Raw genomic sequence first — 13,457 nt, 5'->3', positions numbered from 1 at the left:
TATCTTTCATTCATGTTTGACTATTCTTCTTATGTATTTTATTCATCTTCTTTGATTCTTGATTTTTTTCATTCGGTTTTTTCTGTTGATTTTTTTTGTTTTATTTGCCTGCCCCTCTTCTTGTTTATTTTATTGTCTTTGTATTCTCTAAATTCTTATTTTTCAGCATTTTCTACTATTCTTCTTTTGGTTTTTATTAGCCTTTTTTATCTTCTGCTTTTTACTTCTTCTTGATCATTTTTGTCCTATCCAAACATTTTTTCTTTCTAATTTTTGTTTGTCTTTTTCGCATCTTTACTTTCTTCTTTTTTATTTTCTTTTTCATCATCGGATTTTCATCTTCTTATACTTTATTTTCTTCATCTACCATTTTTGTTCTTCTTTCTCTTTCAGTTTTCTTCTTCAACTTTTAGTTCTTCATCTCCTTATCATTTTTCTTCTTCACTATTTTGTGTTATCCATCTTGATCTTATCGTTCATGGTCTAAGACTTTTTATTCATTTTTTCCTCATTTTTTAACGTTTTCATCAACTCTATGTTCTTCTATATGTTTCAATTTATCTTTTTTCTCTTCTTTTTCTACATCCTTTTTCCCTTTTTTCTTTTTCTGTTTTCTTTTTCGATTTTTTCCTCTGCGCCTTGCTAGTGTATTTGGCCTCTCTTACATTATTCCAAAAATAAACAGAATTCAGAAAGCCATACTTAAAAAAAACAAAAAAAAAATAAAAGACTTAAAACCTGTTCATTAGACAATGAAGATGATTTATGATATGTTGACATGGTTTTAATCACGTTAAGTAAGGAAGAATAACTGACAACACAAAACAACAACATATAATCGAGGAACACTACTACTGGTACTGAAAAACGGAAAAAACAATAGAAAAATAGAAAAATTGATTTATAAAAAATAAAGATAGTAAACAATACAACAAAAAGCCGACCAATGTAGAAACCAAACCACAATTGAGCTTAAGATACATTTAAAAAAGTAATATATTTATATTTAGCTCTCAACTTAAACTAGGATTTCCCACATCACATGTATATTTTTTTCCAGATAATCTTGCTCAACAGATAATCCGATTGAAATTATCTTAATATTATCAAAATAACTAAAAGTGGCAGCAAAATTGTTATACAAACTACGAAAATTAATTAATTAATTAAAGATATTTAAAAAAGATTTTATTAATGAACAAAGGGGAATTAGTTACCTAGATTGAATGAGAGACCTTATAGCGAAAAATTAACATCGCATATATTATATATGATATGATTTTAATTTTTTTTTGATTAAATTCCAATTTTTAAATTTTTGTTATTTTCTATTTTAAATATTTTTTTATTAAATTTCGATTTTTAATATTTTTTATTAAATTTAAATGTTTTTTTATTAAATTTCAATTTTTAACAATTTTTTTATTAATTTACGATTTTTAATATTTTATTTAATTTACGATTTTTAATAATTTTTTAATTAATTACGATTTTTAAAAACTTTTGTATTAAATTTAATTTTAAAAAATATAAGGACGGGTAAAAGGTAATTAACTACCCTAAGATTGAATGAGAAAGCTTTAACTTAAAATTTTACTTTGTTTATAATATATATGATACGTAAAATAAAATGTGACATAATATAAATGAAACAACACAGCATAATATTAAAAAAATTGTTATTTATTTATATAACACGCTATAAAGTTGTATAGCCGAATCGACTAGTCAACTGTTTAGACGAGGCCTCACCAGATTCGGTGTGTTCATGGTCATGGTCATGCATGATCATAATGATGATGATGGTGTTGGTAGTCTCGAATTGTTCTTATACTTTTAGTTCTGTTTAAATTCTAAGAAAATGAATTTCTTTTTGTATATAGTAAAGAAGATTTCGACATAAATAAAAGGAGTGAAAGGAGTAAATAACATGATAGAAGAAAAGTATTACAAATTAGACAAAAAAAAAAAGAAAAAAAGAATATTACAAAGATCAGAATATCGCTTTTTGAGTTTGGTACCTTTTTATCCTGTCTCTCTGGTCGTCAAATCTGATTATCGAACGTGCAGCCACCGACACTTGCGGCACGTGCGACTGCGACTCACACGCACACAAGCTCAGCTCCGAGTGATTTTGTTCCTCTGCTTCACGTTGTTTTGATGCTGACGGTGCGCCATGATTTCTCTTTAGCCGACGCTGAATATGGCCGGTGCTTGGATTTATTCAACTCTTTCTTCTTTTTTTTGGGGTCAAATTCAACTCTTCCTTTTTTTTTGGTCAAAATTCAACTCTTCCTTTAATCTATGTTATTTTTTTGGTTAAAATATTGGCAGTTAAAGAAAAAGTTGAAAACAAAAAAAAGATGCGGCGAGCGTGGATCGAGCACGCGGCACTGGACGTGAGACTGCACAGTTAAGGAGCTTTCAAGGCGACGCTCTGCCAACTGAGCTATCGCCGCTTTTGTTACTTTGTTATATGTTTAAAATTTTAATTACTTAATTAGAACCCTTTTTTTATTGATTAGTTATTAATAATAAAATTAGCAACATTTTAAGACCAATCGAATCTTTTACTTTTCTCGCATTATATGAAGCTTCTTCTTGGTGTTTTTAATTGATATATTAGCAAAACACAGTTGAGTATATACGATTTACCTACCAATCATTGTTATATAACTAGATGAATACCTGTATATACACGCAAGTGTTTTGTTTGTTTTAATATACATTATAAAAATTACATTTTTTTTACAAAATTAATTTTTTTCATAATATAAATATCATCCAAATTTGTGAAAATATAATCATTAAATGAGATTTTTTTGTTTTAATATAATTTATTAATAGACATTTTTTTATAAGTTTAATTTTTTTTTTTGGTATTTGGTTATGTGAATATCATATGAACTCGTAAAAATGTAGTCATTATTTTTTGTAGATGTAATAACTGAAACTTCAAATCATACATCGAATATAAGACACTTTCAACCAAAATTAAAATAGATTTCATTAGAATTAAGAATTTCAAAAGCTGACATTGAAGCTTTGTCATTGATTTGCTTAAACAATAGAGCTCATTTCTTTGTCTTCTTTGACTAATCAATCAAGATTAAAGGAAATAAAAAAATCAATGAACATAACTTGAACATAATCGTTCGAGATTAACTAAATTCTTTTGAGATGAGCTTTTTCTTAGCAATCAATGGCAAATTCCCAACGGGAACAATTATAAGAGTTTACTCTCTACTTCGAGTCCTCCCTTCAAAACCATCTTATCCTCTACTTTCTTCCTAGTCTCACCAAGTGTCTTCTCCATGTTGTCGTATTTCTTCTTTATGCTTAAACAATGTTGTGTTCTTCCTTGTTTTTGTTGATTTCTGCTCGAAACTTCAAGTCTCAACTCTTTGTCTCGGTGGTAGCTTTGTCATTGGTAGGTATGCCTTTATACAAAGAAAATGAATCAATATCTATGTAAACAAAACCAGAGTGAATTCAATACAAGGAATATAATGCAACTTTCAAAAACTCATAAATCAAAAAGGAGACGAAGAATAAAAAATCTTACATATTGACTTGTGAAATTTTGAGTCAATATTAGAAAGCATTGGAGATTGTTTGAGATTCCATCCTTCCACCTTCTAAAATGGAAATTAATTTACAGTTCATGAACTATAAATTAATATGCATTTCTTTTTGGTTTCTGTGTTCAATTAAAAACGAAATTAGTAGAATTTAATTATTTAATTCTCTCATAATTTTTTTTTAATCTGATGTGTCAAAAAAATGGATACTGATGTGTCAACCTTGTGAGACTCAACTGAGTATTTATATAATAGATAATGCCGGAAGTCAATATCTAATACATATTTATATGTATATGTATATATATATATATATATATGGTACATGAGTTTTTCGTTATAGTTTCTAAGATTTCTAGAAGACCTAGTTCATTTTTCATTTATGATTGCAATATTTTATATCATAAAAGTCAATGTCATATGCGTGTGTAATGTGTGTAATTCTATTTCGCAAGAATAATTGATTACAAAAACGAAATAAGAACAATAACAATGCGTGTATAATACAAACTTTGGGGGGGGGGGTGTTGTATTAATTAAACCCTATTGTTTTGGACTAACTAATTTTCAGGTCATAATCTATTTGGTTAGGCTTAGTTTTCAGTCAACAAACCTAAGAGCCATTATACAAAAATAATTTATAGTCATTTTATGTATCCAAAATGACTATAAATCCCACAGATATATGCTGTGGACCTGTAGTTAAATATATTATCGTCTAACTATAGTTAAAGTACGCATATATATATCAGTCCTTATGTTTGAATCACCAACTCTATTCAGGTCCAAACAATATTCTTTGTTAATCTTTATTTTTGTATATGTTTGCTGTTGCATATAAATTACAATTTCTTGTATAACACAACATATTAGTATTTTCAGTTATCAAATATCTTTAAGAAACATTAAACAAAAACGTAAAAATTAAATGAACTTTTTGTTTGTTTGTTTCATTAGTAATTAATCAATTTTGCAGGCTCGAAAAATTAAATATTATAAAAGACACATAATATTTGATTCATAAATGTAGTTTGAAACACTAAACTATATGGCAACAGTGATGTCAAATATGCCAATCCATATATGACCAATGAATCAACGTGAATCTGGAGATGGACCAAAAACGGTTGGTACATGCCACTTATAAATACATCATAAGTCCTAAACACAACCATATCTGATAATGAAGGTGCAAGATACGATAAGAGCCATTGATCTCGACTCCAGAAAAGTATTCTCTTTGTTTCTTAGCTACAAAAGCTACATACATACGTATACTAATATAACTATGTCACGTACTTATCTTACTCGACAATATCATGTGACAATCATCGAATCTGCCAAAACATTCTTACTCAGTCCATCTGTTGTAATTCGTCCGCTATACAACAAACATGTATCAAGATGTTCATTAAAACATTAAGTTATGTCTTCTAAAGTCCCACAAGAACAGTAATATAGATGACACAGTATTATACTCTTATCATAAACCAAACCACTATGGCCAAAGACATTGTTTTTTTTTTTTTTATAACAAGGGTTCAAAGACATATTGTTAATGGTCGAGGGGTAGCATGCTGTGTCCTTTGTCTGGGAAATTCTCTTTTCTAACATTAATATTACTAGGAAAAACACCCGCATATTATGTGCGGGTTTTTTTTTTCAATTATTTCAGATTAATACATTTTTGTATTTTGCTAAAAAAATATAATCATTATTTGTTCTGCATTAGTATATAATTATAAATAAATTAATTTTAAAATATAATATTATTAAAAATTCAAGAATTTATTCCAAAAAGAACAATCAATATTTTTAATTAATTATAATATAAATTCTTGTTTAATATTAACGTAACTGTTATTTAAGAATCAATTAATAAAAAAACTTTTTCATTTTTTGAGTGGAGAAAAACTTAATATTAACATTTATTAATTATTATTATTTTTTTAAATTAAAAATTTAAATTAAAAATTGATACATCTTATCTTCATATTAACTTTAAAATGCTGATGTGACACTCATATGAAAAGAGTTGATTATCTTTTATATATTAGATTGTTTGGTTTAGGTTAGAATCTATACTATTAAAAGAGAAGAGTGTTTTGTGTCCAAACATAATTTTTAATTGGTTTCCTACTATTCTGTTTTTGGATAACTGTTATTTCTGTTGCCAGCAAAAATATTGATTTTAATTTGAATTTACCAAATAAGTTAATTTAATGTAATATTAATAAAATAATATATTTTTATTTTTTTAATTTAACATAAATCTGAAAATTGAGTTTTTAATTTAGATTTGTTATAAATTTACTTAAATATAGATTATATTATCAAAAATTATAAAAAGTCATTATTATATCTTTACAAAAATAATAGCCCAGATAATTAATTTAGATTTAATTTAAATATTCAAATTTAAATAATATTTTTAATGACAGAGAGGAAAATGATATATTATTGTATATTTTTATTGAATAAGTATAAAATTTAAATATTTAAACTTAAATAATATTTAAAATATACAATTAATATGAATATACATGTTAAATGTTTTAATCATCGGTTATTTTTGAATTAATATAAATAAACATATTATAATGATATTTTTAACTGTGGTAATTTTCAGATTAATATGAACGGACAGTTTAGAATAATATTTTCTAATCGCGGTCATATATAATACTAGAAAAAATAAATCAATAGAATCAAATTATATTTAAACAAAAATATTTTTATTATACATTTATTAGAAAATTTATATATAAACAAAAATAAAAACTAGATTACATAAATAAAAAATAGTTTCTGTGCGGATGCACGGGGTAGAATTTAATTCAATTTGTTAAAAATATTATTAACTTGTTAATTTAAGCAATTTAATTTAGATTTTTAATATATTTTAATACATTTTTTTCCTATGTATATAATCAAAAATATTTGGAAGAATACAGGAGTAATTGGCAAAATTAATCTTTAGAACCTTTAACATAGATAAAAGTTTTTGAACTTAAATTTTTGTCAATTATGCTTTAACTGTTTTGAAATTACGCATGATTCCTAAAATATTTTATCCTGAAACACTCACACCTCCTAAAATATTCATAGTGAAGGTTTGTTTGTTCTAAGTTTCTAGTTTTTTTTTTTTTTGGGTTAAAGTCCTGTAGGTACGACAAAAAGTTACAGCCTAAAGATCTAAATTTTACAATACTAACCCACAATCACCCTCTCGTTTAAGAAAGATTCGTGGCATAAAAAATTAGTTTACCATTCATATTATAATAATAAATAAAAATCGTTTTGAGTTTGGATTGATGGATTTTGGTTTGTTATTCTAACCACCCCAAATCGAATCGATGCATATCCTCATGCAATTGTGCAACAAGTTTAGACCACTTAATTTGATATTTTATTTTATTAAAACTTGCACAGATCCAAGCCCAAACGTTATTAGTAAGGCCCGAACATCTATAGTAAAACGAAAGAGTTAGATAAGAAAAAATTCGGGTCCCACATGTTTTTAATTCAAATACGACGTATATACACTTCGAAATTAGGGTTTCTGGTTCACCTTCTCTTTACTCATTACCGCCGCTGCAAAATCTTCTCTTCTCCGTTCCAGATCTGAAGCTTACTCTCCTTCGGTATGTCACTTCTTTTCATTTCGTCTCGTGATCATGTAGATCAGTTGTGTTGATTAATCCTCTGCATATTATTGATTTTGGATTTTTCGGATGAACAGTAGATTTAGTATGTTTCTCTCGCCTCAGATTTCAATCTTCAGTAGTTCTTCTTAGATCTATTTTTTTACTGGCTGAGATGTTTTCCAAGTCGGATTTGATGGTTTTTGTAGCAGTTTATCTGAAACTGGTTTTGAAATTTTGAGCTATGCCCAAATTTTAAGATAGTATGTTAGTATAAAACTTTGATCTCATACAATATTGATTATTGGATGATTTTTTAAGATTTTTTTTACTTTTTTGCTATCAATTAGTATAAGAACAAAGTTTTATACTGACAAACTGATTTTATAAAATGGGCAAGTCTTTAAATGGGTGGTATAGAGAATGAGAGATAATCTCTTTGTGAATAATACCACCTTTATTTCACTATTCACAAGTTTTGTTTGTAATGTTGTCTATAAAATAAAAAAACTTTCCCATGGATGGAGAAGTCTGGTTTGCAAGGGTCTTTATCTTTGTGAATAAGAAATCTAATTTCAAACATCTGGTCTTTAACTCTAGGTTTTGATCTCCTTAAATTTGGAAAACATGGTGATTAGTCTTTTCCTACCCATTACGTTTGATCATTACAATTTCCTCTTTTCTTAAGCCTTTCCAAAACAAAGTTGTGCTGGAATAGCACTCTGGCACAACTCTGTTTTTGTGATATATCATTTCTTCTACCCAACTCAATTTGTAGTACAATTTCAACTATGCAGTTCTCATTCAAAGAAGATATGACTCAAATCAACCTTCCTTTCCAAGTTGGTCAAACAGTTGAAGTAAAGTCCTTCGAAGAAGGATATCGTGGAGCTTGGTTTAAGTGCAAGGTAATGTATCCAGACTTTATTTCTCTAGTGTGGTATCTAAGTAATTCTTTGCATACTTTTTTATGAGGCATATAAGTGTCTTCAGCATTCAGAAGTACAACTTATATAAACTCACTGCTATTTCTAGAAATTCACTTCGTCCCAAAGTGAATTGTAGTGGATGAGCCTATGAAGAGAAACATGTGCTTTGTCATAAGTAGAATCCTTAGACTTCTTTCTATGATAATCATGGGATCTTCTAAAAAGCCCTTACATTAATTTTAAAGCCACATCCATTGCATGTCAATGTTCTTTGGTTGTTTTGATAATTTTCCTCTACTACAATACAATATATAAAATGGTTTTTGTGAGTATTTGTTTTCTTTTCTCTAAAGCTCAACTAGAACATTACACTTATGCACCCTTTTTCTTTTGGTTGATGCACATATTTGGTTGTAGCTTCTTGAAAACATTGCTGCGCAAACAACAATTCATCACATCCTTTCCCCTTTGGTTGGTGCACATATTTAGTTATAACTTATTGAAAACATGGTTAGGCAAACAACTATTTATCTCATCCTTGTTTCAACATTGGGATCCGCAATGACATTTATTCAATTGATTTTAGTTGTGGTTACCATGTGGACCTTTTAAAACACACACCTTCTCCATTTGAGATCTCGAAAGACTACCTACACTAGTAAATGGATGGCACAACTGTTGTACTAAAGTTTTTGATCCTTGTAAAGAGATCTATGAGCATTTCCATGGAGACCCCTCATGTAATCATCTACCATAATAAAAAAATTATGAAAAAAACTGTGGATAAGTCTCTAATAAATAACTTTGGATGAATTTTTCCACTATTTTCAAGTATCCACTCCACTTTCTATCATATTTTTTACTACTGTATATAATTACATGAGGAACCTCTAACGGAGGTGCTCTTAGTTCTTTCTACAAGAATCAAAAACATGTGTACAATAGTTGTGCTGTTCAATAACTACAATTTTCTGTCTATCCCCTTGCTTTCTCTGTTTCCAGAGCTCTCTCTATAAACCCAAACCCTTAATTAGAAAAAGGAACTGAAATTCATTGTTTAGGAAAATTAAGTTACAGTAGTACTCAATTAAAGTTAGAGACTAAGCTAATTGTGATCTCTATCACTGCCACCTTCCCAAAAATAGCCTTTTCACAGAAGCTAGCATCATATGAAGTGTGAGTTTTGGATATCTCTGTGGTTGATTTTTCATGCTATTGAGTAACATTCAAGGCCTCATTTTTTGTTGGCAAGCTACACAAGTAAAGGCTTCTTCATGAGGATTTGTGTAGGGCCCTAAACTTCAATGTAAATATATGATGTTCTGCTTCATATTCTTAGTTCTGTTGTGCTAGTATCTTTGCTTCCGACCTAGTTGTTGAGTTAGGAATTGTGTGGTTTATTTAAAGGGAACATTTAGTTGACGTTGTGGAAGACCAAGTTTGGTAATAGTTGGGTGTGTGGAAAAGTGGGAGTAGAAAAAGAGGATGAAATGAATATGTTTGACTCCCCATGGTGGGGCTTGATCTCAAACCCAAGCCATACCTAGCAAATCTAAGATGTTTCTAGTTGGTCCTTAGTGATTTTGTCTTGCGGTTGAGAGAACGCTAGTTCATGTCCCATTGTTCAAGGCTTGAACTTCAGCTACTTTCATGGAGTGATGTAGATCAATCCATGTCGTTGGGGCGAAAACGAATGCAAATCTCTACGCTAGGAAATAAATTAGGAATTTGGGCTATTCTACAATTCTTTTCTCCTTAGGGCGTGAGAATCAGTTCTAGTTTGTCATATCCGGCATCAAGGGCAGTAGTGGTGGTAGGTTAGACTAATTAATGGAGTTAAAAGTCACGTAGCAAAGGAAAGTATTAGAACTGATTTTATTAAGAATTAAGACTGAAACAGAGAAACAATGGGACTTACTGTCTCTCCACACAATGATTCCAAAACCCTTGTGCAATGCCTATGCCGTCCAAAGAAAACAATTCTCACGTCTAACTTTGCCTCCCGTTCCCTAATCGCATGACCTTAGCAACTAAAATAGTATTTGGAATGCAACAGAAATAATGAAAACACAAACCAGCTTATTTTAATCCCTATCAGCTTCATTTTTCAAAGGCTTTGTCGGTTATATTATCTGTCTATATGAGGCCGAAGTTTGACGTTTCTTGTCATATTTCACATTTCTTTTCCTTACGGCTTTCTTCGTTCCCTCATGGTCTTTCACGTCTCTTGGTCACCTTAGCTCCTAATTTCTACTCACCTCTGCGAGTGCATATGCTGCAATTCATGCAACTGTTGCTTGATCCCCGCTACGTATTCGAGACGCTCTGTTTGCCGTTCCCAAAACCTCAACAATATGCCATCTTTGATATCTAACCACCTTGTCTAATGATGTATTGAATCTCGCCATTCAGATAATGATTTTAGCATTACCTGCGATGAAGCTCATACACAAACAGAGCTTTATACTTCTAAAAAAACTCTAAATAGAGAATTCTTTGAGCTAAACCGAGTACAAGAAGCCAAGAGCCTTATGTTCACTACATACAATCACGAGTTCATGTATGCATTAGTGATTAGGAAGATAAATATCTGAATTAAGAATCACTCAGGATCGATTGTAATTGCCAGAGCTTTTGCATGATCATATATAAACAGCTCGTAAAAATATTAACATCTTTGTATTTTTTATGTTTTGTAGATAGAGAGGATATACACGAAGGAAGGGAAATTGTACTATAGCTTGGAGTATCTTGATTATCCAGATGAAGGTGAGTGTTATCCTCCAGTGCATATTTAGTTTTGCTTTAACTATAATCAGTTTGGCTTGACAATATTTTTGTAAATTCGATTCTGAAATATATGATTCAGAGAGACATGAAACACAAGTCTTTCAACAGTTTCAAGATGGGGAGGAAGAGTGCATAATGGTTCGACCCTCATATCCACCGCATTATCACAAAAACGAAGAACTTCAAATCAAGGGAGACCAAGAACCGCTTCTTGTCGTTCATGATTCTTGGAAAGTAGGAGACTTGGTTGATTGGTGGGAAGAGGGTTGTTACTGGTCTGGAAAGGTTTTGAAAGTCATGAAGGAAAAGAAAGCATTAAAGGTATAAAACAGGTTGTTGTTGTGAAGTTGTTTGATATAGTTATTTAGTCTAGGCTCTATAAAACAGGTCTATGTCACTGTCCCTTTTGTGTAAGGAGTGTGACGAATCGTTTTAAAGGCTTAAGTTATTCTGTTAAGTCGAATTGATTTCCACATTCTTTGTTGGTTTTATCTAATGACTAAATTAAATTTCCATTAATCTATTCTGTAGATCAAGCTGCCTCCTCCACCACGTGGTGAAGGAAAGAATTACGATGCTTTGTGGAAGGACTTGCGTCCATCTTTGGAATGGTCACTTGAAGATGGTTGGAAATTGCCTTCTATGGTATGTGATTTTGTGTTTGTCTTTTTAGATTTGATCATGATCTTTAATCTTTAAGAGTGAAGGACCAACTTGAGATTTAGATTTGATCATGATCTTTAATCTTTAAGAGTGAAGGACCAACTTGAGATATTATAAGGAATGTTTTAGTCAGCTCAAATTAGGATATTTCCTCATTATTGGTTAAGTTTGTTATAAATCTTTTGATATAAACTAAAACTTTTTGAGCATGAATAGTTATTGAAACTTAAGACTTTGGTATTCTCATTTGCCATACTTGCTCATCTTGTTTGATCACATTTTTATAATGTAGGATGGGCAAAAAGAACAATGTGCTGAGCTCGTGAGACGTGAGAAGGAAGGTTAGTTTTTCTACTTAAATGAACGATGATTCTATTGTACAATATGGTTATTTGGTTTACAACTCATTGTGGAAACAGTTATTTGACTCATCTTTTGCGTTAGATCAAGTGAGTGCAGATGTTTGCGAGGCTGTGATTGAGCAAACAGAGAGTGTCAAGAAGCAGAAAACAGAGAGAGCCACGCAGCAATTGGTATGCAATGGTGGAGATATTCGCCTGAATATCATGGAGTCAGATTCGATTGAAGCTCCAATCTATGACTTGGAAGAGCTTATTGTTCGAATCGAGTGGATAAAAAGCATGTTAGTTCCTGATGCTGAAGGTTCAAAATCATGTTGGAAGTATGAAGATCACCGCCCGTCTTACACTTGAATGTGAATATAGAGCGGTAAGCTTGTGATCTTTTTATATCAATCAAACTCTCTCTCTCTCTCTTTATCATTCTTTAGTGTTTACATGAACATCATATTTAGGGTCGATAGTAATTGGATTAAAGAGTATTGTGTTTGTATATCTTTCACTTCTGTAATTGTATTGTTTGATTTTTTTCAGGGATTTCCACAGAAGAAGAAATTTTGTTGAAGAATCGATTAGTAAGATGGGAAAGAAACACACGTGAGTAACTTGGGAAGAGATGCTTTAGAGTTTTGCAAAGATGACAAGAACTGATGTAGGTTGTAAATATTTTTCATTTTCTTAAATTTGATGCTTTGTGTATTTGTTGGAAATTTTGACATTTATAAGTGCTTAGACCGAAATGCTATAGTAGTTAAGCAATATCTTATTATATAAAATTGAATCTATCAGCGTAACAATAATTATAACTCACGAGATTAGAATATGTGTTAGACATGTGTTATTGTAAATTTAGAATGTGATGTGTTAGACATGTGTTATTATTAGTTTAGAATGCGATATCTGACCGTATCATTCATTTATACGAGAATTCGGTTAAAAAAATTTCAAACTTTCCAGAATTTGCCAAATAAAAGCACAAATTGTAAGTTTAGCCAAATAAACACTTAACTTTTGTTGACTTTCAAAAATAATAACAAAATTTGCATTGATTTGCTAAATCAGCACGTCGTTTATAGAATTAACAGAAGTTTTAAACATCATTTTCAAAAAATTTAAAATTCGACAATTTTAAAAAATTTGTCTTCAGAAACTTTTGCCACTGAACCATTGACATTTTCAATAAAAAGGGGAGCTTGGATTGTTTTTATAACATAAAAATGAATTTATGTCTGAAACCTAGAATCCCTAATCTCAAATTCTCGTCTTCCTGAAACTCGCTGAAACAAACAAAGCAATCCAATGATTTCACAAATCCATCACCCTTTTAGTACTTGTAAACAATAATCGATTTGATCAGAGATTCATCGAATCCATCCCCAGCCGCCGCATTCGGATTCAGAGCTCGGATTGTTCCCTGTCATGGATCGTTGGCGGATAAAGAGATTCCATGATCTCGGCTGATAGCATCGGAGGAGCCTAGGCGACGGCGGT

The 13,457-nt window shown here is 30.3% G+C and overlaps 1 protein-coding gene across 1 annotated transcript; it reads left to right on the top strand.

Annotated features, from left to right (window-relative positions):
- Positions 1 to 7,103: 7,103 nt before the first annotated feature.
- On the top strand, positions 7,104 to 12,722 carry LOC18018859. The gene is made up of 8 exons (XM_024156266.1): positions 7,104 to 7,225; positions 8,023 to 8,133; positions 10,854 to 10,923; positions 11,024 to 11,265; positions 11,476 to 11,589; positions 11,900 to 11,948; positions 12,052 to 12,336; positions 12,501 to 12,722. The coding sequence occupies exons 2-7, from the start codon at positions 8,041 to 8,043 to the stop codon at positions 12,318 to 12,320; spliced, it is 837 nt and encodes a 278-aa protein (XP_024012034.1). The 5' UTR covers positions 7,104 to 7,225; positions 8,023 to 8,040; the 3' UTR covers positions 12,321 to 12,336; positions 12,501 to 12,722.
- Positions 12,723 to 13,457: the final 735 nt, after the last annotated feature.

This window comes from Eutrema salsugineum, unplaced genomic scaffold, assembly GCF_000478725.1.
Source record: "Eutrema salsugineum unplaced genomic scaffold, Eutsalg1_0 scaffold_2, whole genome shotgun sequence".
NCBI lineage: Eukaryota > Viridiplantae > Streptophyta > Magnoliopsida > Brassicales > Brassicaceae > Eutrema > Eutrema salsugineum.
This window is presented reverse-complemented; position numbering and strand designations above follow the sequence as displayed.

Excerpts from the sequence above, each read along its gene's own strand:
- LOC18018859 (XM_024156266.1), top strand. The coding sequence starts at position 8,041 with ATGACTCAAATCAACCTTCCTTTCCAAGTTGGTCAAACAGTTGAAGTA. Across the intron at positions 11,590-11,899 it reads GTTGGAAATTGCCTTCTATG|GATGGGCAAAAAGAACAATG; the intron begins GTATGTGATTTT and ends TTTATAATGTAG. Across the intron at positions 11,949-12,051 it reads CGTGAGACGTGAGAAGGAAG|ATCAAGTGAGTGCAGATGTT; the intron begins GTTAGTTTTTCT and ends CTTTTGCGTTAG.